This window comes from Lynx canadensis, chromosome A2 (assembly GCF_007474595.2).
Source record: "Lynx canadensis isolate LIC74 chromosome A2, mLynCan4.pri.v2, whole genome shotgun sequence".
In the NCBI taxonomy this organism is placed as follows: Eukaryota; Metazoa; Chordata; class Mammalia; order Carnivora; family Felidae; genus Lynx; species Lynx canadensis.
In genome coordinates this window covers 123,729,522-123,756,973 of record NC_044304.2, presented here as the reverse complement: position 1 = coordinate 123,756,973, position 27,452 = coordinate 123,729,522, and the positions used below count along the sequence as shown (strand labels likewise).

The 27,452-nt window shown below is 35.7% G+C and overlaps 1 protein-coding gene across 1 annotated transcript in view; it reads right to left on the bottom strand.

The window, feature by feature from the left end:
• BBS9 (Bardet-Biedl syndrome 9) overlaps positions 1 to 27,452 on the bottom strand; it is a 456,168-nt gene that overhangs the window by 243,677 nt on the left and 185,039 nt on the right. Inside the window, exons 10-15 of the mRNA XM_032592426.1 lie at positions 27,115 to 27,296; positions 20,426 to 20,502; positions 16,636 to 16,689; positions 10,651 to 10,753; positions 8,786 to 8,890; positions 6,415 to 6,429 (exon numbers count right to left, since the gene is read on the bottom strand). Of these exons, the coding sequence (XP_032448317.1) occupies positions 6,415 to 6,429; positions 8,786 to 8,890; positions 10,651 to 10,753; positions 16,636 to 16,689; positions 20,426 to 20,502; positions 27,115 to 27,296 (536 nt within the window). The remainder of the gene's footprint in view (positions 1 to 6,414; positions 6,430 to 8,785; positions 8,891 to 10,650; positions 10,754 to 16,635; positions 16,690 to 20,425; positions 20,503 to 27,114; positions 27,297 to 27,452) is intronic.

Sequence of the window (27,452 nt, the reverse complement as noted above, 5' to 3'; positions counted from 1 at the left end):
TCTGCCCCTCGCCCGTTCATGCTCTGTCTCTCTCTGTCCCAAAAATAAATAAAAACGTTGAAAAAAAAAATTTAAAAAAAAAAAAAGAAAGAGAGAGAGAGGGAGGGAGGGAAGGAGAGAGAGAATCCCAAGCAGGCTCCACACTGCCATCACAAAGTCCAACAAAGGGCTCGATCCCACAAACTGTGAGATCATGACCTGAGCATAGATCAAGAGTCGGACGCTTAACTGACTGAGCCACTCAGACGCCCTCATTTTTAAAGTATTACATGGTCAATCAACTGAATTTTTTCAGTACATTTACAGGCATAATGAAATAGCTAACTGAATAAATAAGAATGAAGACGTTTATATCAGAATTAAAAGTTTTTAAGATCATTCAATATTTTTACAGAGAATAAAACTGAAAACAAAGCAAGTTAAGCTATCTATTTATAAATCTAGAAAAGCAATTCAACAACTTTAATTTTTTCTCCTTTTATTCTAGGATTCTACCTTTGATTGGATAAGATAAAAGGGAATATACAGAAACCTCTATCTTAGATATTGCTGTAAAGAAGTGAAAAACTTAAAATGTTCTACTCTACTTGATGTATCAACACACTTATGCCTTTATTTCTTCATTGTGGTGTCAGTGAGCAGCTTAAAAGTACAAAAAGCAGAAGGAGATAAAGTTTGGGGACATGATCCCAAAGCAGGAATCCTAGAATTAGCAATATATTCTGTTAATGCCAATTGGAGCTGTGGGGCTTACCCAACATCCAAGCTGGGAGACACTTTCCAGCACTACTTATTTAATACGATAGTAACAGATCATCAACAATGGCAGGCATATTGATATATGAGGTCAATTAAATACTTTTTCAGAGCATATAAAGCATATTTGTGATTCTCTTCAACATAAGCAATTATCCATTAAATTTTACATAGCTCATTTTTTGCTCATAACCAACAAATGTTAAATTCACTTCTCCTGGTCCTAGATGCAAATTATAACTAGTGTCACTTCAGAAAAGTCCCAAGGCATTATTTCCTGACATTCTGTGAGGTTTCAGAGGCATGTGTATTTGTACTTTACAACGATGAAATGTTTTTACTCAAAATATTATGGTAACATGATCTAAGCTACTGCTCAAACCACAACTATCAATATCACCATAAAAAATATTGCAAAGCATTATTTTTTCCAACTTCATATATTCCATATATCCCCAAGTTATGGAAATATACCTACTAATGTTTCCTCTACAATATATAATTTACAGCCTCAATTAATAGATGCAGCCTGCAAAGAACAAGGAAACGAAAACTTGTTTCCATTTCCTTCATTTTTAATGAATACAGTAATGGAAAAAAGTCCTTCCTCTTTTGATAATTCTGCACATGCATGAAGAGAAGCTACTTTCTATATACTTTCAACCAAAGTCTGAGTTAACTGTTCAAACAAAATTTGGCTGTAAATGTTCTTCCAAAACTATCCTGCTAAAACTGTGGCTCTCCTTCACTTGGATCAGATACGTACTTGAATTTGCTTGAATTTCTGGCAAAAAATAAAATAAAATAAAATAAATCACGATCAACATCACTGGCCTTATGCTACTGAGTCTATATATTTAAAGATTATTACCCTAAATCTCCAAAAACCCAGAGCTAAAGAAACCGGGGGTATATATATGTTTCCAGAAATTGAAACAAATGGATTGCAAGCACTAATGAACCCAAGAAGGGAAATACATTATAACTCAATTCACAGTTCTGTTAGGTCAGTTAATGACAACATCACACACTAGGGCAATGGTCTGCAGTTGCTAAGATTTGTAGAAACCCTCCAGAATTTCTTTTCTCTCCAGGAATTGTAAACCTGTTTCATAGGACATTTGGAAAACATTATTTTGAAAAATGATGACACTCATACTTAATAAAATGATTATGGCTATTTTTTAAATGCTGGCAGCCTGAAAAGTTTTACCACTGGGGAGAAAAAAGAGAATGAAATCCTTTAGAAACCAATTTAAAGAAACCACATCTTTCAAGAGAAAAATTACAATGCCAGTATTTTACATTACTTCCCATCAAATTAAAACCCTAGTCTTTTAAAATAGAACCTCCAGTATTTAGACACGGGGTTTATAAGAGGCACATTTCAATTGAGATTTACATTTTCTTGAGAAACCTGAAATGTAAATTTGGATACCAATTTACTCTTCAGGCTATGAGTGCACCTAAGAACCTGAAGCCAGAAACACATAGAGGTATGTGTGAATGCATGCATGTATGTACCTATAATAAGGAAGGAAAGAATTACATGTATTTAAAGACTTTTCAAATTTGCTAGTAGAATGGCTTTCAGCTTAGTTGAAAGAGTCTAACTGGTCCTAAATTTGCCTACCATCACTGATACTTTCTCTATGTAATTGGCAAAACAGTCTCTGAATTGGGCTTATTCAACTCTCTGAGTGTTATGCTGAGAGAAAAGAAAAATTTGGTCATTTATAATACTCAAATATTGGCCTACTCTTTCATCGGACTGACTTTGTTCTGCAGTTTTTTACCAAATATAATCACCTCTCCTTCAGACACTTCCCTTTCTAGCCTAAGAGAGGAAATGGATAGTTGCAACTACTCTGGTGCAATTAATCACAAAATTATTTAACACTTGGAGAGAAAATTAACATCAAAACCACTCTTGACAGAACAATTTCTCCAGAAGAGAATTCTAATTACACCTGGCACACCAGAAGCCCGGTATCACTGTCAAGAGGGAAGCCAAAATGTGCTTTGGAAAAAAAAAAAAAAAAAAAAGGAAAAACAGCATATATATCAGAGTAGAATAACTATATATATCACACATCTATATAATGCCTTCAGAACTCTTTCCAGGGCCTGCTAGAGTCATTTCATATTGAAAACAACGAACTCCAAAGCAGTAGCAATGTCTGGAAGCCAGAACTTCCTTGATCCCTTCCTGTTATGTCTGGCTACGTACTGTGCCCCATCTGCAGTCATGTTTTACACTGCCCATGTCATGTAACTTTAATGCAGACATAATGGAGACTAACTCTTATGGGACAACATAAAACCTCGTTTGCTTCTCTTTTTCCACATGTAAAGGCAAGACTGCTTATCTGCAAAGAGCCTGAACAGATCAGGCTAATAAAATGGAGCAGTCTTTGAAATTTGAAGCCTTGTGTGTAAGTTAAGATCTAAGTGGCAACATATTATTCAATCTTACCAACCAGGTGAAGCTGGATATTTCAATCTCCTAAAGCTTCATTATAATTTACAAATATTTCATAAGAAATTATTAGCTTTGTATTCAAATACTAAAATTTCCATGTATTATAATTTTTTTCTCATATTTTGGGCTGAATTTACAGTAAGAGGGAGTAAATTCCTTTCAAAAATAACCGTTACTAATATTTTTCTAATTTAAAATAAATCATTTAAATCATAATATGGTATTTTACAAAAGTTAGTATAAAATCTCACCAGCTAGATACAATCTTGCCAAGTAAAATGTAAATATTCATTATGAATGATGAGTTATTTTAATAACCCAAATTCTAATTTAATAAGCATATTTCATGTTATTAAGCTAAACATTTATTTCTAGTAAAATATTTCTCATATAAATATATTTTCACCTCCCAGATACAATGCAACTCAGGTTGTTGGCATCCCCAAAACTGTATGAGTAAATAACTGCCATTATATTTTAAGTATTTTATTTATTTAATTATTACTAATTAATATTGTTATCTAATATTTATCTTAAAATATCTAATAGACTGAGATAAACCACTAAGATAATCAAAGTAGAATATACTTTGAGAGTACCTGTCATCTACCATGATATTGCACAGTTCAAAGATGAGTACTTGAACTCTGCTCTCAAAGAACCCAAAATCTTAGGCAAACCCAAGGAACAAACTTAATGAAATTCATATTATGATAGGTATTACAGCAGACTCACAAATAAAGGATTTGGGGAAAACAAAATAGGTAACAATCAACATTGACCCAGGCAAGTTTAAGGGGACATAACCTTGATGACATTGCCCCACAAATTCTAAACAAGGTAAGAAATAGGCCCATGGTGGGGTGCCCGGGTGGCTCAGTTGGTTAAGCATCTGACTTCGCCTCAGGTCAAGATCTCGCAGTTCGTGAGTTCAAGCTTGGCATCCAGCTCTGTATTAACAGCTCAGAGCCTGGAGCCTGCTTCAGATTCTGTGTCTCCCTCTCTCTCTGCCCTCCGCCCACTCATGTTTTGTCTCTCTCTCTCTCTCAAGAATAAACATTAAAGAAATTTGTAATGAAGGAAAGAAGGAAAGAAGGAAGGAAGGAAGGAAGGAAGGGAGGAAGGAAAGGGCCCACAGGGGTACTTGGTGGCTCAGTTAAGTGTCCCACTCTTGATTTCGCCTCAAGTCATGATGTCAGGATTCTGAGACTGAGCCCCGTGTCAGGCTCTGCACTGAGCATGGAGTCTGCTTAAGATTTTCTCTCTCCCTCTATCCCTACCCTCGTTCACATACTCTCTCTCTGAAAGAAAGAAGAGAAGAGAAGAGAAGAGAAGAGAAGAGAAGAGAAGAGAAGAGAAGAGAGAAACAAGAAGAAGAGAAAAGAAAAGAAGAGTAAGGAAGGAAGGGGCCCACAGAATAAGTATTCATGATGTTCTGATCAGAAAGACCAGTGGATCTATTTGGGCATAGAGAAAACTGACAATTTAGAAAACAAACAATAGACATAGAGAAAACAATTTGTGTGTCTCAAAAGATGTGTGCATCAGTACAGGAAGTATATTAATGTCAGTTTGTTCCTATATTAATGATGTTAACGTTGATCACTTGGTTATGGTAGTGTTACCAAATCACTACTGTAAAGATACTTTTCTCTCTTTGTAATTAAAAAGTAATCTATGCGGTGATGTTTTGAGACTGAATATTCTATCATTGCAATGAATTTAGTGTCCATGGACGAAGCTTGCTTGAACTAATCATTACAAAGATTTTGCAAAATAATGATTCTCTAATTCTATCACTCATTCTATGTTAATTAGCTGACACTCTTTGCTAAAGAAGAGTTTTCACTCTACATATGCCTTTATTATACCACTGTACTCACAGATTCTATTTCTGCCTTCAATATATTATAATACATTACCATTATTATGGTTTTGATGTTCAAAGTGTCCTATATCTACCCAGTGGGAATTCCTTCACGGCTTCTAAATCATTTTCTCATAATTTATTTTATTTACTTATTTATTTTTTTGAGAGAAACAGAGCAAGCAAGGGAGGGTCAGAGAGAGGAGACAGAGAATCCCAAGCAGACTCTACACTGTCAGCATGGAGCCTGATGTGAGGCTCAAACTCACTAACTGTGACATCATGACCTGAGCTGAAACTAAGAGTCAGACTCTTAACCCACTGAGCCACCCAGGTACCCCTGAATCATTTTAATGTAATATTATCATTTCTTGACCATGTCTTTACTTTCTGACCCAACGATATAGGACAGGCTCTCTGATTTTCCCTTCTCCAGACCTAGAAACAGCCTTTTCCTAAGAACCTTGATCCCTTTTACTAGAGTTGGTACTCAGATCTTAAGACCTGTGTAATAGATATGCTCATTGTTAATGAGCTGAAACCTAACTAGGTCTCTGGTCCATCTCCATTGCCTCTACTTAACTCCACTGCAATAACCTCCAGCTGATCTTCTGACAGGCTATTTGGCTTTCCTTCAACCAGCACTTCACACACTGTAGTCATAGTGATCTTTCCAGCATACAAATCTGTTCCTGTCATACCCAGACCAAAAGCATGTGTGTGCATATTCACATCCATGCGCTTCATGACATACTTAAAACCATTGAGTGGCTGACCTTTAGTCACAGAATAAACACCAAAGTCACTAGTATGATCAAGAAGCACACATGGCCTAACCTTTCCCTATGACCTAGTTAATTTTGACCACTTTACACCAGCTCTCAATCAATAAAAAAAAAAAAAGATAGAAAATGAAAACAATTAGAATTCAGTGATGAACACCTTTTTTTCCTTATTCTTTATTTTATTTTAAGTAAAATAAGATAACAGAGCATATAAGTAAACCACCAATAACTTACAGAAATAAGTGGTCAATGACACGTCAGATTTCTTTTCCCAAAAAAGTCACAGAGCTTCATTCTTTCTCATGACTCGGAAACAACTAGTAATGAATGACAAATCTCTATGAGAGGAAACATTTATGATCCTCTCCATAGCCAGATGACGGCATTGAATCATCCTAAAGAGTATTCTATTGTCAGAATAAGAGTCTATAAAAAGAGTTCATTCATGGTACAATACCAATTCAATTTACCAACCAAACTTTAATTCTGAAATTCATTTTGTTCTCAATTATCTTTTCACTTACCATCAGGATTTATATCTATCCATCAGAGGCAATGCAAAAAGGTGTAAGGAAGAAAGAATGCAACAAATTATTTGTGTATTTAATAAACATCTGCTTAAAAATATAAATTAAAATGTTGAAGATTCTCTCAGATGATTTAATGGCCCCCCAATAAAAGTCAGTCAATTCACAACTGAAGAGTACAACATGAATAAGTGAAATCTAACATATATTTATACATCCAGTTTCAGGAGTCCACGAGAGTGTATTACTCCAGTGTAAATATGCCCCCCACCCAAAAAAAAGGAGGTAAGTTATATGATATAGACCAAGAGAAAACCAGACTGCTTTGTAAATGACATCAAGAGGATTAAATGAATTGGGAAAATTTTTGAGTACAAGGCCAAATACGTAATATTTCCAGTTACTCTTGCTTATATTATTTCAGTCAGTAGACACTACTATGGACTAATGTCTTTTTGTTTTAGGCTTATCTTGGTATTCTCTCACTTTTATAGACTTTTTTGAAATTTTAATTTCTAATTAACTTTCAACTAATTAATTCTATGCTTTTCGGTTTAGCAATAATTTATAATCTCTTACATTCCGTCTATAGAAAAGCGTAATAGTTAAAAAAATAGCATGTACAACCATAAGTTCACAGGCTAATTTTACAACTTTATCATGTATTTTTAAAGAATTTTGAAAACTTGCTATGTAACCCATTTCTCTATTTTAAATTTATTTTCAACCAGTGTCACTTATTTTCCTTGGAAATGAAATACTTAGTTTAATTAAGCTACCGACGGTCTCTACAACTGCGTATTTCAAGTGTAACAGGGATAAAAATATATACAAATGCCTATCACCATTGACACACTCAATTAATGATAAATGATCTAGAGATTTTAGCCAAATATTTATTTTTATTTCATAAATCAAAATTAAGATAACATTAAAATTTTCAGTGTTCTTTTCAGAAATATCCAACTAAAAAGTCTATCACTCTTTGATCCTTTACGGAAGTTTTGCATTTCTTTCTGAAGTCAGCTTTCTCAAAGCCATTTAAACATAAAATATTTACATAACCCCAAATTTTGAAAATATAGGTAAAAAAAGAAAGAGGACAATTCTGCCTTAAAGTGAACTTTTTTAACTTAAAGCAAAATAACTGACAAAACAGAAGAAAGACTTTGAAAACATGTATTAAAGTTATAAAATCATCTCAGAGTATACACTTGTCAAGGCATAAGCCAGAAAATTTACTTAGACAAAATTAAAACTACAATTATTAAAAAGCATTGCTAAAGAAGCAAAGTGGACAACAAGAGAGGAGAAAAAGATAATTAAGTCATCTCTAAAACTTCAGAACTAAAAAACTGTATAGAAATTGTTTTAAAAAATGCAACATTTCTTAAGTACCCTATTATCAGTTCCAATTGTTTAAAAAAAAACATGCAACATTTCTAAAGTACCGTATTATCAGTTATTCTATATTAAAACATTGTTAAAAAAGCAATGACAAAAAAAAAAGCAATGACTAATTATTTGTATTCTACCAATAAACGTATTGTCAAAATGTTTCACTATACAGGGAAAAATACAAACTATAAAATTTGACCCAATGAAGTTAAAATTTACAATAACTGAATCTCAACTGGACTAAAGGTAACTTTTTTTAATTTAAAAAGAATTCCTTGAAAATATGCAGATCAAATTTTAGTTAATCTGTTCTTAAATATATTAATATGTAAGATACTAAAGAGTTTTATTTAGTCATTAAAACAGTGTCAGTCTATGAATACTGATTTATCAATCCATAATACTCTTTTTCACCAATTCAGACTAGGCTTTTCTCCTTAGTTTAATAAGTGAGGTCTAATATCATTCTTTTAGTGTGAATAAAAATATATCATATTTGCTATTAATTCAGAAGACAGCATCAAACACTATATGTGTAAATCAGCTAAACAGACTTCTCTCTAATAATTCATGACACAGAGGTAATCTGGACAATTTTATTTAACACTAGGAAAGAATATTTTTCCATTTAGTAATATACTACAATGTGTTTTCTAATCTTAAACACTTAAACATTTAAGAGTGCCTAGGTGGCTCAGTCAGTTAAATGTCCAGCTCTCGGTTTTAGCTTAGGTCATGATCTCATGGTTTCCTGAGTTTGAGGTCCACATCGGGCTCAGCATTGGCACTGTGGAGACTGCTTGGGATTCTCTCTCTCTCTCCTTCTGTCTGCCTCACCCTCATTTGTGCTGTCTTTGTCTCTCTCAAAATAAATAAATAAACTTAAAAGAAAAACACTTAAACATTTAACTCATAACTCCAATTTAAAAGGAGTGTTTAGGCTTAAATATCTAAACAACTGTATATTTACCTGATGGTCTGGAATAAGAAACAACAGCATTTCCTTCCAATTCAGATGGTGTATAACTCCCTTTCAGATAAACAGAAAAGGCTACTGTTCTGCTCATCTCTGGCGCTATAAGAAATTTAAAAGTAATAGAAGTTACAAAATTTTGGACAATTATTATTAACAACAGTTAAAATCATGCTTACATTGCATGCCAGCTATTCTCCTAAGCACTTCACATGGATTAAGTCATTTAATCCTCACAACAACCCAGTAATATGTGTACTATTATTGTCCCCAACTTTTGTGCATGAGGAACCTGGCTATAGAGAGATTAAAAACCTTGTCCAAGGTCATATAGCTAATATATACTGGTAACTGAGTCCAAAACAACGAAGTTTTGCTTCTCTTTATTCAGATGAATAGGCAGCATGATCAGAGAAAAAGGTATACAAAAAGGTAAGAGAATTTGGGAATGGGGAATTGTATACTTTATCATGGCTAGAATACAAACTACAGGGAGAAATGGAAGGGGGGACTCCGTATGGATGTAACTATAACTGTAGCGACTTTGCAGATTGTGCATAGCCTTCTATATCCATGTATTTGACCTCCAACCTGTGTTAGACAGACTTAAGACGTTTTTAATTGAAAAACTAAATTGTTCAGAATATGTTTTAGAAAGACAAATTGGAAGTATTCTGAAAAAAATTAGAAAATAAAGTTAGAATCCAATGATTGGATATCACCTATAAGATTATATCAACCATTCATCCATTCATTCAGCGATTTGGTTAATATTTATTAAGTTCCCCGTATATGCCAGGCATTCAAGTAAGGGTTGGTTATACAAAAGCAAAAGAGAGAAATATGTTCTTGATTTCATGAATACAATATAGGATCAGCAGCAGTAAATGAAGAAAGAAAAAGATTAGAAAGATAAATCATAAATCTTTTTTTTTTATTTTTTTTTTTTAATTTTTTTTTCAACGTTTTTTATTTATTTTGGGACAGAGAGAGACAGAGCATGAACGGGGGAGGGGCAGAGAGAGAGGGAGACACAGAATCGGAAACAGGCTCCAGGCTCCGAGCCATCAGCCCAGAGCCTGACGCGGGGCTCGAACTCCCGGACCGCGAGATCGTGACCTGGCTGAAGTCGGACGCTTAACCGACTGCGCCACCCAGGCGCCCCATAAATCATAAATCTTTTTAATAGGACTAATGACAACTTGGATATAAATCGTAGGGCCTGAGACATACTGTGCAAAGAAATCTTACTAAGAGTTGCCATTTATGACCAGTCTACTATTTTAGGCATTATTACAGATATCTTACATAGATTCATTTTCTAACTAAACCTCAAAAATGCCCTGCAAGACAGATATCAATATCCCCTTTCTGCAGATTAAAAGAAACTGAGGCTCGGAGTAATTACTCAAGTAGTTTGCCAAAGGTTACACATCGGGTACATGTAAGAGCCATGATTCAAATTCAGACCAGACTCCGAAGCCAATGTCCTTTCTTCAAACATTACTGATTCAATAAACAGCTGACTAGACAAACACCAATAAAGAAAGCCTTCCAAATTACAGCATTTAAGTACAATTACAGGCCCATCTAGTTGAGGAAAGCACTTGAAAATCTGTAATTACTTCAGCTCAACAACCATTCACTGCATGTTGCTATTTTTTAAAAAGTATCATTCACGCTCGATGTTTGGAGGGAAAACAGAAGCAAAACAACACAATCACTGAAATCTTTTTAGAAAGATACCAGTCTCACTATTCAGACAAAAAATATAGCCATCAAATAAACATACTAACAAAAAAATTTTAATTAATAGAAAACATCACACCACGATATATTTTAAGCCAAAACAGAACACTTACCCATAAATTCAAAGGTGAACTGATCACAAGTCAATACTAAAGGTGGTTGCACATAAACTGATAATTTGGCTTTTTGCAAAGCCAGTCGATTCTGCAATGTAACCTAAGGAAATAGAAATTGTTATTAATAAAAAATTAAATTTTATCCAAATTGATAGGATAGCACAAATATGTAAAAAATCACTAGCAAATAATTAGGAAACATCTGAAAAAAATGAGTAGTCTTTTAAAACACAACATAAGTAGTAGTTACTGGTAAGTAGAGAAGTGGTGGATTCCACCCACTAGAAACTGGACAAAAGTTGAACAGACTTTTCTCCAAAGAAATAGAAATAGCCAAACAAGTACATGAAAAACTGCTCAATATTGTTAATCACAACGAAATACAAATTAAATCTACAATGAGATACTACTACACATCTACTAAAATGCTATAATCAAAATAACAGACAAAAATAAGTGTTAGCAAGAATATGAGGAAACTAGAAGCTTCGTATATGGCTGATGGGAATGTAAAATGGTATAGCCACACAAGAAAATAATTTAACAACAGTTTCTTAAAAAATTAAGCATAAATTTACCATACAACCTCACAATTCCATGCCAAGAGAAATGAAAACATATGCCCACCCAAAAACTCGTACATAAGTTTCACAGCAGCGTTCTTCACAACAGCCAAAATAGAAACAACCCAAATATCCATCAACTGATGAATGAATAAACAAACTATGGTACCTTACAATGAAACGGCATTCAGTAATCAAAAGAAATAAGGTACTGGCACATACTATAATATGGGTATACCTTTAAAACGTTATGCTAAGGGGTAGAGGCTAGTCCCAAAGAACCACATATTGTAGGATCCCATTTATATGAAATGTCCAGGATAGGCAAATCAATAGAGACAGAAAATAGATTAGAAGTCGCTGAGGGATGGAAGTAGAGGAGGGCTGGAGGATGGGACAAGGAAAAGGAACAGGAAGTGACAGCTAATGGGTATGAGGTTACTTTCAGGAGGGACGAAAATGTTCTAAAATTAAATTGTGGTGATGGTTCCACAACTCTGCAAATACAGTAAAAATCACTGAATTTAAATAAGTATATGGTATGCTATGTGAATTATATCTCAATAAAGCTATTAAAAATGTTCTAGCAAAATCAAAGGAAAAATCTGCCCTGTGGTTGGTAAATAATTACATCATGAAATATTTGGTGTTCATTCTTCTTTTCATATACAGATGTGGCAACTGATTTATCTAGTATCAGTAAACCACCTTTTACATGAATTAATTATTCTCTAATGATTTCCTTGCTAAGTGGATATTTACTAGTCTAGATACATATCAAAGCACCACACTTTATTCCATGGCTTAACACAAAAATACATGACATAACTAATTCTAGAAAATATCAAAGAATGGCAATATTGACTGCTGCACATCTCAGCTGGCTGCAATTCTAAACTGGTGCTCTTATATGGTGATGCTAAGAAAACCCTCCCACTGAAATTAGAACCAAAAGCTAAGAACTCTGGGGTAACAGTGTGACTGGGAAACAGGACGGGCATGGGTACAGAAGGCCAGGGCTTCTCTCACTGCCCCGGAGGAGAAGCATCAGCAGAAAACATCAGGCCCACGGATTTTTACTGGGCCACAGCACTAAGGGGCATCTTTTTGAGGCTATCAAAGAAAAAGCTTAAAGATCTGACTTCCACTGGGCATATTCTCTCTTTGGATTTTGTCTCCTTAAAGTCCCAGTCTTTGAACAGTCTCATTTAGATGAATTCATCCACATAGTTTACAAAGCAGACTTATCATAGTCAACTGCCCAGGTAGGGCTCGTATACCAACTGAGTCAAGATTCTCTGTGGGGGGCGGGGGGGGGGGGAGGTAGACCTGGGTATTGGTATTTTGTTTTTGGCTACCCAGATGATAACCATGTACTACCAGAATTAAGAATCATACTTCTATAGAGCTTTTGCTGTGGAGGAGTTTTCAGTCTAGTTATTGAACTCTAATATACGAGACAGATACATTTCATGATTAATTCATATAAAGCAAGGATATATTTATTTTTAAGAAAAGCAGTTTTCAGGGGCACCTGGGTAGCTCAGTCGGTTGGGCGTCTGACTTCAGCTCAGGTCATGATCTCACAATTTGTGAGTTCAAGCTCCACATCAGGCTCTGTGTTCAGAGCTCAGAGCCTGGAGCCTGCTTCGGATTCTGTGTCTCCCTCTTTCTCTGCCCCTTTACTGCTAATGCTCTGTCTCTCTCTCTCAAAAATAAATAAAAATTAAAAGAAAAAAAGTAGTTTTCAAATTTCTCTTAAGTAAAAGGCATGTATCACTTATTCCTTAATATATATTTTGCATATATATACATATATAATGTATACATACACACACATACTATAGAGAAAGAAACAATATACAGGAATATCTAACTGGGCCATAAATATTATATACATACAATTAGATTCAATAACCATCTTGTATTCACTTTAAATGATGTGGGTATTCTGTACAACTTAAAAAATAAGTTAAACACAAAAATGCTGACTTGCAAAGTGAAATTTTTAAAGGATAACTCTTGATGCAAATAAATACAATTTGCCATTTGTTCAATAGCAAATGAACCATGAATCCTCAATTTTTACTTTACAAGCACTGGGAATGAATGAAGGGAATCTGCATACCACAAAGCAAAGCTTCCTTCATGATGTCTGAGCATTATAAACAACATAACATAGTAAAATCTTGATGGTAATTATGGGAAGAAGAAACTACACAAGCACCACAGACAACATTCCTCCAAATAGCTAAGTCTACTACATAAGTAGGATACAACTATTTCACTATTAATAATAATACCATGCAAGTCTATACATATATTTTAAAATAAAATTAATAATATTAATGATAACCAGTAGCAGCTCTCTATATTCATGGAACCATGCTAATAAATTATTTATGTGCATTATCTCATTTAATTTTCACAACATTCTGAAATAGAGAAAACTTTGTCTCAGAGAGACTAATTTGCCCAAGGCCACTCTGATTAAGAATTTATCTTCTGTCTGCCAGAATCCAGAGCACATGCTCTTACTCAACCGTGGTTAAGCCTCAAAATAACTGCAAATAACAAAGTAATCCCATTTTACAGTTTAAAAACAGAGGTTCAGGGGCGCCTGGTTGGCTCAGTCGGTTAAGCGTCCAATTTCAGCTCAGGTCATGATCTCACGGTTTGTGAGTTAGAGCCCAGCGTCGGGCTCTGTGATAACAGCTCAGAGCCTGGAACCTGCTTCTGATTCTGTGTCTCCCCCTCTCTCTGCCCCTCCCATGCTCATGCTCTGTCTCGCTCTGTTTCTCAATAATAAATAAATGTTAAAAACAAATTTTTGAAACAGAGGTTCTGAGGGGCACCTGGGTGGCTCAGTCGATTGGGCACCCCACGCTTGATTTCAGCTCAGGTCATGATCCCAGGGTCATGGGATTGAGCTCCACATCAGGCTCTGAGGTAAGCATGGAGCCTGCTTAAGATTCTCTCTCTCTCATTTCTGCTTCTCCTCTCCCCTACACTCTCTCTCTCTAAAATAAACTCTTAGAAAATTAAAGTAATAAAATTAAAAAATGAGGTTCAGAAATAACATGCCCAAGATCAACAAGCCAATATGTGCAACAGAGTTGAAAACCATCACCAGGAATGTATCATAAGAGCTTAGTTTTAAAAGTGAAAATAAAAAATCCTTAAAGTAGTAATAAGCCACTTGTAAGAAAACAGACATTCTGACTCTACCTGGCATAACAATGTGGACTTAGACAATGATCACACAATTTTACATTGTTAGCAAGATCATGATATCTCTAATGCACAGATTTATTAAATCCCAACAATGGGCTAGGCACTTTCAAATTTGAATCAAGGAGATGTGTAACAAAAAAAAAAAAAAAAAAAAAAAAACCAAGAGGAACAAAGAAGACCTGTGTTTGAGCCAAAAAAAAAAAAAAAAAAAAAAAAAGAGTTAAAGGCTTGGCTAGATCATAAACCTCATATTTTAAGAGAAAAATAATTACAGAATATCAAGGAGAAAATATAAAACATTAATACAAGAATTTTCCATGTTGTTTTCTGATTCTAACAAAATGAAATATCATCCTTAGGAAATACAATACCAAATATTTATCCTAGATATATAAATATGACTCCAAAGGCCAGGTATGAGCAACCACTCTGCCTTAGTTGCCTGGAATAGACGGTTACGCATCATGCACACATACTCAAGGTAGCCACATCTTCATTCACTTGGAACGGATGGAAAAATTTTCTCAATTAACAGGATTTATTATGATGGAAACTTGCATGGTTATATATCTTGGCTGCTGTTGTTATAAAAGGCTATAAGGAGAGATTTATAGCAAAATTTGTATAGAAACTGTCAGACAGAATCAGGAAGTCATTGTGTCTGCTGTATAAGCCCAGCTGATTTTATGCAATCCTCATGTGTTATGTTCTTTCTCATACTCTTATAATGGCAATAAGGAAAAGAGTGGAGACTTAGTCATTCTCAAATACAGTTTAACTTCCACTAACGAAGGAGAATTTTCCAGTGGTGTCATACCATCATTTTAAGATGGCTATTATTACACATTAAAGCCTAACAACTGCATGGGAGAGAAAGGTGTATTTACTTATAGCAATAACTAGTAGTTGGGCGGGGGCGGGGGGGGGGGGGAATTAGCATGAGCAACGTCATCTGATTTAAGTACAAGATTTCTTTTTGCGATTTATAGTGTGTTCCTAAATTATTATGTGTGTGTATGAACAGTATCAGTAGAAAGATATAAAAGAAGTTTCTCTACACAAAAGTCTATAGATCATTCCTGGAACTCTGCAGGGTTTTTTTTTTTTTTTTTCTTAAGTGTTTGATTTCTTGCCACTAATACTTTTCCAGACTCAAAAGTATTAATGAGATAGAGGCTTTGATTGGATACGGGGGAGGGAGAACTGGGGAAAGACCACCCTTGTTTCCAGTGGCAAGAATCCAAAAAAATTAGCTTAGGAAACTGTTACAAGATTGGGCTCCCTTCAACTTCTACCAAAGATCCCCACACTTGGGCCACCCGCTGGGTCCAGTGTAAGCGAACACAATTGGTAAAGCCTGGTGCCCTGTCAAGCTCCTCCAAGGACAGCAACCCATAATCTAAGAAAATATAAAGCCCCGTCCAAGTTTTGACTAAGCAAATCGCCAAGATCCACAACTTTTCCTGGCTCCAACGTCTGGGCAGTGATAAATATTTTCAGCTTAATAATGTGCTGACTGATTACCACACTTTAATCTAAATGCCTTAAGAGGGTTCTACATTTGAGTTCTAGTTCTAAAATTCTACAACGACAGGACTAAAAATTTTAACCAAAACCACATCCTTCATATTCTATTTTTTTAGTACTATCAATTTGTCACTACCCTACTTTGTGGCTTCTTCATTTAATATTTTCTTGCTATAAATACATCCATTTAAAGCTAATGCTATGCCAGGTAGATGACTGGAAATTCTTCTCAAACACACACATAATTACACATACAAGAAAGGTATTAGCATTCATGTAATCCCCCAAAATATATATAATGATGCAATCAACTGGTTGGTCTATCATAAATGGTAGGCACATGACACAAGTCCTTTAACATATTCAAAATGTTAATTTTGTTTCCAGAAAAAAGGCCCTGCATCATTTAAATGTAATAGTAAGCATAAGTCATAAGAATTATTAATATTACATAACACTACTATGAATACAATTGTCAGTTTTATATTCGTCGGAAACAATAAAGGTTATCTTTGCTACCCAAAGCTAAGGGAAATGTACAAATTTCAAGTGCTTGTTTTACATTTCCAAAAGCTACTTATAGAGTGACAACATTGACAGATGTGATGAAATGTGTAACATTGTTTGCACATTATAGTCTAGAATCATGGCACAATACCTTCACTGTGACTGAAGGGACAAGGTCAGTTCCCACTTCAACATCAGCAGCTTGCTGTAAACACAGAATTGAGAAAAGAAGAGAGGAAAGAATGGATTCAAATTAACACGTCCGTCAATGAGTAAACACAATGGGTGCAATATATACTTCCCACCATCAAAATAGGGAACAATAAAGGATTTATCACTCTAATGGCAGACTAAAATGGTCAATGTGGCTTTTTGAATGCCTTCAACTGCAAAGTAATGAACTGATAAAAACCTTTTCCAAAAAAGGAAAGAGAAGGTCACATATTTTGTCAATAGTATTTTTGTCAAACCACTCTCTTGCCAAATTTACTTAAATGTTGAAACTAATTCTATTAATTCATTCTTTATATTATGCAGAAGGGTTCCTTGTATTTCACAGATAAGCATTATGCCATTCTTTTTAGGTCCTTGAATTTTCTTTTTAATTTTTTTTTAACGTTTATTTACTTTTGAGACAGAAAGAGACAGAGCATGAACAGGGGAGGGTCAGAGAGAGAGAGGGAGACACAGAATCTGAAACAGGCTCCAGGCTCTGAGCCGTCAGCACAGAGCCCGACGCGGGGCTCGAACTCACGAGCCGTGAGATCATGACCTGAGCTGAAGTCGGACACTTAACCGACTGAGCCACCCAGGTGCCCCGGTCCTTGTATTTTCAACTTGCCAAAGGTATGTTTTATTCTGATTAATACGTGGGGCACCTGGGTGGCTCAGTCCTGTAAGCGTCCGACTTTGGCTCAGGTCATAATCTCACGGTTCATGGGTTTGAGCCCTGCATCAGGCTCTGTGCTGACAGTGGGGAGCCTGGAGCCTGCTATGGATTCTGTGTCTCCCTCTCTCTCTGGTCTTCCCCTGATCATACTCTGTCTCTCTCTCAAAAATAAACATTAAAAAAAATTAAAAAATACTAATCATATGTAAGACATATAACTAATGATATAAAGCTTCAGCAGCCTTACACCTAGAAAATAAATCTATTTGTTTATGAGCTCATATCATAAACTAGGTCACTCTTTCAGCATCAGCCTGGGTTACTTGATCCTACCTTTTAAATAATTCAGAGCATAATATAATGAAGCAAACATTTCCTTATAAGTTGTAATTTATATATTAGAGTTCTAGATTGAGAGGAAAAAATGCTTACTCGATAACAGAATAAGAACAAGGGGTAACATTTTCTAATAATACCCACTTGTGGGGAACAATTAAGATCATAAAATCACTAATCCAACCAATGAATAGATCCACTGTGTTTTTAGTTAACTTATTTGAAATTGTTTTACTAAGAAAAACTAATCCACTACTAGGCAACAGGGATTGCTTCAGTGTAATGGGTACCAGCATAATTAACAGTTGAGAGATTCAGGGTGACTCAGTGGATCAGCTGATTGAGCATCTGACTTCAGCTCAGGTCATAATCTTATGGTTCATGACTTCATGAGTCCATGAGTTTGAACCCCACATCAGGCTCGCTACTGCTCTTATTATAAAAAGAGCTGGGAGACTCATATTCTATATATGATTCCACAGAAAACCATATATGAACTCTGATCCATCTTCTCAATCCAGAAGCTAGAATAGCAATGCTTGTCTCCTCTATAAAAGACCTCATTGTATTATAAATTACATTACTTTTTAGATGTGTGCTTTGATAATAATGACAAAATAAAATATTTAGCCAAGCTTTGTGCTCTAGTATAACCTAAAATCCAGGAAATGTTTTACTTTTAGCTGTCCACAGATCTAGAAGAGAAACCAACATTCTCCTGTTTCTTGCTCTTTTCAATCCATGTCTAAACACCCAGATACTTCAAGGACAGCAGTCCTTTGGGAACAAAAAATTATAGCCAAAGAGAAATAGCTACACAAAGACACCATGGCACCATAGCCACATAAATCGTTGGGCTAGTGTTTTCCAATGGGATGAACATGATACTCTTAGGAATCTCTTAAGAAAAAAAAAACAGTAAGACACAGAAAATGAAACTGGAAAGAGACACCTAGTTAAGAGGAAACAGCACTCTGAGTTACCAATAGGGAAATATACATTACAATATAGTGCTATTACCTAAGGCCTTTTCCTACAAAGATCAAAAGTTGCTAAAGAAAGGAAAGGGAATTCCTCCTACCAAAGAGCCTGCTTTAAGGGAACCTAGAAAAAATTATGTAAGTTGCCCAAAGGAAAATAGGAATCATTTCCAAGGCAAGAAAATGTGTGTACATTCGTCAGCTAACTAAGCAAAAATGTTCCACTTAGACTACACCCTTCAGGTAGAGTGAGAAATGGTGTGTGCTGAATAGCCAATGTTTAAAACAGTGCCTCTACTATGTGACTCAGCTGGGTGAATGTTTCTTTCATATATAGTACTTTTTTTTTTTAAGTATACCCAACTTACTATATTATGGCAATGTTAACGTGATTTTTGTCACTGCTTGGATTGGCTCTTTATACTAAGATTAATCTTTGAAAACTTAGGACAAGTACTTACTATATTATGCTCTGATACCTAAATATCGAAGTCATTTCCTAGGTAAAATTATAGGACATGAACTCCTAATACAGTAAAAACCAGTGAGTTTGATCACTTGCCAAAATTGATCAACTTCTGGTTTAGACACAGATAACAGATTTGCCCAAACTGCAGGCAGTGAGACCTAATCAATTATAATCTAACGAGTACTTACGGAAAACTAAACAAGGAGATGGGGCAACACAACAAAGGACAGGCCCTCCTTCATGCTTCTGGTTTCTCATCTCCATTCATTTATATAGCAAAATACACTGAGCACTCATTATGTGACAGACACTAAGGATATGGCAGTGGACAAGACTAGTGGAACGCATGGTGGGGTGGTGGTAGTGATGATAATGATAATGCTAGAACTAAAATGTAATTTGATGATGCTGCTGCTGCTGCTGCTGCGGGGGTTAATTATCATAACAATTCAACAAAGTAGATTCTATTATTATTCCCATTTTACAGATAAGAAAAATTGAGACTAAGAAAATTAAATACCTTGCCTTGGGTCACACAGATAGAAATAAGGAAAAATAATTCCTGGTCCAACTGTTTACTGTTAAACTAACACACAAAGACCCCTCTCCGCCCCCCCCCCCCCGCCACCACCACCACCAACATAACCACTATAATGTATTACAGACTGTAAATTAGCAAACCCTGAGCTAGGCCTTTCATGGACATTATCTCTTGTGTGGTCAGTATTATTCACCTGGATTGAGATTATCTCAATATTCTGGTACTGAAAAGTTTTTTTAAAAAGTTGATTAAATGGGGCGCCTGGGTGGCTCAGTTGGTTAAATGTCCAACTTCAGCTCAGGTCATGATCTCACAGTTTGTCACTTCAAGCCCTGTGTCAGGGTCTGTGCTGACAGCTCAGCACAGCTGAGCTGTTTTGAATTCTGTGTCTCCCTTTCTCTCTGCCCCTTCCCAGCTTGCACTCTGTCTCTGTCTCTCTCCCTCAAAAATAGATAAACACTAAAAAAAAAATTTTTTTTAAGTAGAGTAAGAAAAGCTCTTCTATTTCTGCCCCTTCCTCCCCCTTTTTTAGACTAAAATCCTGCCTAAGGAACTCCTCACTAAGAGATTGGAAATGTTTGTTCCAGAAAATAATAAAGACTAAAAGTTGTTATCCTCCTTAAAGTTTCTATCTGGGACCAGAAATTTGAATCAATACACATTGATCCCAAATCAGCGGAGTCCAACACTACCATAAACCCTTTTAAAGTCTGCAAATAAACCTACAGACACTGAATCAAATTTAGGAGAAACCATGGCAGAAACTTTCAAGTCATCTTCTCTCTCAGTCATGGGCCAGATACCTGTAATTTAAAAAGAAAAATAACATTTAATCATAAAGTAAACCTGTTGTATATAGTTAAAAAAAAAGGTTTCTCTATATCATATTATCAAAAAGCAATCCCACAAACATAGTCACAGTTGAAAACTAATACATTACAGAATTAGAAACCTGATGATAATTCTTCCCCGGCTATAATATTTTAAAGAGAAATTATCTTTCTCAAAGTTATTAGCTAAGATGTGACCCAGTGACTAACCAGTGTTGGGAATTTCAATGCCCTCTCCTTAACACTGCTGGTAGAAGCCAAACTAGTACAATCTTTTTGAAGGTAAGTTGGTCAGAACCATCAAAATGTAAAACATATATATCCTGTAACCTAACAATTCTACTCCTTAGCATTTATCTAATACTCACAGACATTCTCAAGGAGGTTCTCGGCTGCTAGTAGCTAATAGAAACAAAACAGGGGCACCTGGGTGGCTCAGTTGGTTAAGCGTCCAACTTCAGCTTGGGTCATCATCTCACAGTATGTGAGTTCAAGCCCCACATTGGGCTCTGTGCTGACAGCTTAGAGCCCGGAACCTGTTTAGGATTCTGTGTCTCCCTCTCTCTCTCTGTGCCTCCCCAACTCATGCTTTGTCTCTCTCTCTCAAAAAAAAATTAAAAAATCATTTAAAAATAAATTCTTTAAAAAAACAAAAACAACCTGTATCTCTATATTTCTATTAATAGGGAAATGGTGGACTATCCACAATGTGCAATGATCCAAAGCCCAAAGCTATAAGTAAAAGTGCTATCCAACTTTATACACTGATAAGAAAAGAACTCCAAGATGTGCCTATTAATTACAAAAAGCAATTACATTACATTGTAATGTAGTACAATGGATCTAACATGCACATATTCATGTAAAAACGATTAAATAAACATGAAATTTTTTTTAAAGAATACACAAACACTCTTGATAAAGGTTACCTTTAAATAATCTAGTGGATGGCACAAAAACAGACACACAGACCAATGGAATAGAATAGAAACCCCAGAACTAGACCCACAAACGTACGGCCAACTCATCTTTGACAAAGCAGGAAAGAACATCCAATGGAAAAAAGACAGCCTCTTTAACAAATGGTGCTGGGAGAACTGGACAGCAACATGCAGAAGGTTGAAACTAGACCACTTTCTCACACCATTTACAAAAATAAACTCAAAATGGATAAAGGACCTAAATGTGAGACAGGAAACCATCAAAACCTTAGAGGAGAAAGCAGGAAAAGACCTCTCTGACCTCAGCCATAGCAATCTCTTACTCGACACATCCCCAAAGGCAAGGGAATTAAAAGCAAAAGTGAATTACTGGGACCTTATGAAGATAAAAAGCTTCTGCACAGCAAAGGAAACAACCAACAAAACTAAAAGGCAACCAACGGAATGGGAAAAGATATTTGCAAATGACATAGCGGACAAAGGGCTAGTATCTAAAATCTATAAAGAGCTCACCAAACTCCACACCCGAAAAACAAATAACCCAGTGAAGAAATGGGCAGAAAACATGAATAGACACTTCTCTAAAGAAGACATCCAGATGGCCAACAGGCACATGAAAAGATGTTCAGCGTCGCTCCTTATCAGGGAAATACAAATCAAAACCACACTCAGGTATCACCTCACGACAGTCAGAGTGGCCAAAATGAACAAATCAGGAGACTATAGATGCTGGAGAGGATGTGGAGAAACGGGAACCCTCTTGCACTGTTGGTGGGAATGCAAATTGGTGCAGCCGCTCTGGAAAGCAGTGTGGAGGTTCCTCAGAAAATTAAAAATAGACCTACCCTATGACCCAGCAATAGCACTGCTAGGAATTTATCCAAGGGATACAGGAGTACTGATGCATAGGGGCACTTGTACCCCAATGTTCATAGCAGCACTCTCAACAATAGCCAAATTATGGAAAGAGCCTAAATGTCCATCAACTGATGAATGGATAAAGAAATTGTGGTATATATACACAATGGAGTACTATGTGGCAATGAGAAAAAATGAAATATGGCCTTTTGTAGCAACGTGGATGGAACTGGAGAGTGTAATGCTAAGTGAAATAAGCCATACAGAGAAAGACAGATACCACATGGTTTCACTCTTATGTGGATCCTGAGAAACTAAACAGGAACCCATGGGGGAGGGGAAGGAAAAAGGAAAAAAAAAAAAAGAGGTTAGAGTGGGAGAGAGCCAAAGCATAAGAGACTCTTAAAAACTGAGAACAAACTGAGGGTTGATGGGGGGTGGGAGGGAGGGGAGGGTGGGTGATGGGTATTGAGGAGGGCACCTTTTGGGATGAGCACTGGGTGTTGTATGGAAACCAATTTGTCAATAAATTTCATATATATAAAAAATAAAATAAATAAAATAAAATAAAATAAAAAAATAAAAAAAATAAAAAATAAAATAAATAAATAAATAATCTAGTGGAACCAGGATCTGGGGGTTTACCCTTTTAGTATGATTAGAATTATTTTCACCATATTCATGGTTTTTTCACAACTTAAAATTTCATAATTTAAAAAAATATTTACAGTGCACAATGAGATATGATGAACAAGTGACAGAGATTCTAAATAAACAGGAAACAATATATACGCACATGTATATGTGTGTAACATATATGTAATATATATATGTACGTACATACACACAATATAGTCTGTTTTTTAAAAACAGTGTGTGTGTGTGTGTGTGTGTGTGTGTGTGTGTGTGTGTAAAACCAACTACTGGCTCCCACCTAACATGCACTTTCCACTCCTCCTCCTTTGTGGCATAGCCCTAATTCTGCTGAGACATTCACTTTCACCTCAAAGTCATTGGATTGGTCAGATCCGATCATGGTGATTTCATTTCCCTGACCATTTGTTGTTTTAGGCATAAGTGTGGGGCTTAATCCTGGCAGACATGAGGTGAGGGAAGTTAGAAATGGGGGATGCTGGCACAGGCTTCTAGGAAAGCTATTTCCCCATAATAAAATGGGAGACCTGGGAGAAATATCTCTCTTTTCCCTGGAAATCATATTTGCACATAATACCTGGAACTGCCGAAATTACCCTGTGACCCTGAGAGGAAACATCCTTCACTCACCAAGGATGACTGACTAAAAACATGGAAAGTTCTTGGATGATGCCACAGGAATCAGCTATCTCACAAAGAGAAGAACTGCCTACGACTGCCATCAGGCATTCCCACCAGTATTGCAATATTCGGTGTAGGAATTTCCATACCTTACGCAGAGAGTACAAAAGACTGTTCACCACCTACCCAATAGCCACTCTTTAGTTCTTTACTAAAGGAAGCCCAATTTTATTCTAAGCAACAAAGTGCTCAGCTGAAACACTATATTTCCCAGCCTCTTTTGCAGCTTGGAGTGGCCAGTAAGATGTGAGTAGAAGCTGCTCAGGGTGTGGCTTCCAGGAAAGATCCTTAAGGGGGCTGACTCAGCTGCAGATGTGAGGGCAGGAGTTCCAGAAGCCTTCCTGGACCAATAGATGACCCTGGGATAGAAGGAACTGGAGTCCCTGATGACAGTGGAATTGCCAAACCAACCCTGGTTTGCCCATCACTGGACTTCTTTTCCATGGGAAAGAAATAAACCTCTGCCTTGTTTAAGCCACCTTATTTGAGTATGGTATTACGTGCAGCCAGACATAGCCCTAAACAATACATCTCCCAACAAGGTCACCAAGCACAAATACTTCTAGTACTCAATGGTAAAGACAATTTAGTTACCCTAGACTTATTTCCAATGGGGTACAGACTTTCATTTATATGCCCCTTTCTTGCGGCACCTGGGTGGCTCAGTCGGTTAAGCATCTAACTTCGGATCATGTCATGATCTCACAGTTCTTGAGTTCAAGCTCTGTGTCTGGCTCTGTGCTGACAGCTCAGGACCTGGAGCCAGCTTCAGATTCTGTGTCTCCCTCTCTCTCTGCCCCTCCTCCACTTGAGCGCTCTCTCTCTCTCTCTCTCTCTCTCTCAAATAAACATTAAAAACTTAAAAAACACACACAAACTATATGCCCCGTTCTTACTGTTCTCTTTCCCTTCCTGAATACACAACTGTGTAGGAGGCTATCTCAATACCATACCCATTCCTTCACACCCACCCCAGCAGAGAACATGATCAACTGGCTAAATCATAAGAAACTTCTGTCTTTGAAAGTGCCTACCGACAGATGTTGTTGACTACTGGTAAAAGAAATGTTAGGCAGGATTCACACTAATGAGTATGAAAAGCTTCAAAACCCATGAGCCATACAGAAATTATTACTATAATTTCATGCTTACAACATACATTCCTCATATAAGTTACACACATAAAATCAGCTTCAAAAACACTTTTATTACAGTAGATAATATACACCATGTGTACAACAAAATGTACTCTTTAAATTGGCTTTAAATTTTGCTGAAACTCTTGCTTTGAAGAAATAAAAAAGCTCTAAGTACTGAAAATAATCCACAAGACTGTGAACTTATTTTTGCAAGTTAAAGTCACTATACTAAAATAAGTGGCATTTAAACGAATAATGAGGTCATCAAAAAGTTCAGAGTTTTAACTTCTCATAATCTTCTGCAATGAAATGATTTGGTGCTTTTATATAATTACAGGTTTTTTTTAAAAAACTTTTTAACCTTTATTTTTGAAAGAGAGACAGAGACAGAGCACGAGCAGGGGAGGAACAGAGACAGAAGGAGACACAGAATCCGAAGCAGACTTCAGGCTCTGAGCTGTCAACACAGAGTCTGACGCGGAGCTCGAACCCATGAACTGAGAGATCATGACCTGAGCCGAAGTTGGACCCTTAACCGACTGAGCCACCCAGGTGCCCCTAATTACAGGTATTTTAATAAACAAATATACCACAGTTATATAAGGTTACACAATACTAAATGTTTTCAATATCTGGAAATAGTATATTTTAAAAGTCCTCTTTCTTACAAGTTTCTCTTTGGGTTTTTTTGTTGTTACTGTTGGTTTTTTTATTTTGTTTTGTTTTGTTTTTTTGGTACGACTAAATGATGGCAAAGAAGGGGCAGGGAACTTTAAATATTAAGTAAAATTTGCGGTTATGTAAATAATGAACTTTACACCAAGTCTGTGGGCACATCCCTAGCTTAGTTAGCAGTTATTTCAAGTACACAGAAGGATCAAGGTAATGACAACTTTAAAAGTAGCCCAACCCTTCTCACTCAAGGGTATCACTATGGTCACAGAAAAAAACTTTTAGCTGTAAAGGATTTTTCTGAGAACTCTTTTACACAATTGAGTGTTAATCAAAATATCATTAGCACATAGTTTATGGGAAGGGCAAAATCTCAAGACACAAAATCTAATGTGAAAAGCCACATTAAATTTATTTAATGAACTCTGGAAATTTCACATTTCATATATATGCCACTCTTCTCCAATTATATTTTTAAATGACAAAAAGAGACTTATAATTTCATTAATCCCCAAAACACCAGTATCAAAAATGGGGGGGGGGGGGATTGTATATTGCAATGTGACACATCCAATGTTAACCATTCTCCATTTGACAGGGGGCTGTAGACAACAAACAGGTTTTCTGTAATTAGAGGTACTTAAGAGACCTAAGTTTCACTGGTTTACTTTCAAAACTTCTAAAAGGACATTGTGAAGCCAAGGCATAATAATTTGACTTTAATAATCATATTTTTAAAGTATATTATCTAAATTCCTCTAAATCTATCTTGGTAATGCAGACTCAAAAATAGTTAAATCTAGTAAAGTGATTGGATCAGGATTAAGATTGGCTCTGGTGTTTTGACTGGCTTTTAATGCCCTGCGCTTTTATTGTAACTACTTGTTTTAACATTTCTTATGTGAAAATAGTTCATATTTTTTCTCATTAAAAAAATACTTTTACCTGACTGTGAGAAGAAAACTTAAAATAATGTTTTTCACATGTCCAATTAAACTGCAAGATTGGTATTTTATTTCTCCTTTTAATTTACAATAAAATTATACCCTTGTGAATCTCAAAGTAAGATAGTATTGAGTTGTTCAAAACCCAGAAACTGAAAATATCAGCCTCTGACTCATTAGAAATCAGCATACTGCAGGCTACACGCCATTTAGATGGCTAATTAACTGCAGAGCTAAATTATATCGCAAAGCTACAAATGACCACCATTTTAGCAACCAAGTGGTAACTCATGTACTGCTTTGGTTTCTTTTAAAAGAAGCAACTAAAATGTTTTCAGGGATATTAGAAGTTACTAAGTGACCACCCTAGAGTATAATGCTCTTCTCATGTCCTGAAACCACTACCCAAATAAATACTTTGTTCCTTTCTTAAGAGTTTAAAGAAAAAAATTAGATAGTACTGTCCCTGAAACACACTAACAAAAACATTACCTTAAATAGGATATTTTTTTCACAAGCTATAAAATACAAACTAAGTACAAAGACCTCGTATGCTAAACAGCAATACTGTTTTTACAAATATGATTTTAATTAAGCCTGGAGGAGAAATTTAACTAATATATTCAAAACATTATCCACATATAAATTTTATAATGAATACTAAAATCACATAATACAGAATTGCAAATGAGATACCTTGCGATTTATTAACATCTTTGATGATTTTCTGAAGTTCTTTCAATTCTATATCAAGTTCTTCATAGTGTAGTTCTCTAGATTCAACTTTTGGAGCTTGGAAAAAAGAAGGGTCTGTCCCCAGGTAAGAACACTGCAAGTGACCATCATCACTCAGAGTGACTATCACTCCCTTTAAATCACTACAAAGAGAAAGAGAAAATGAGATATAATTCAAATTTTTGGTGTATTTAGACTTGACCAACAATATTTTTATTCAATTCAGCTTCAACATGCCATTAAGAAAATGACCACATATCTATTTCTAAAGTTTTATATCAAAGACTCAATTCAAATGT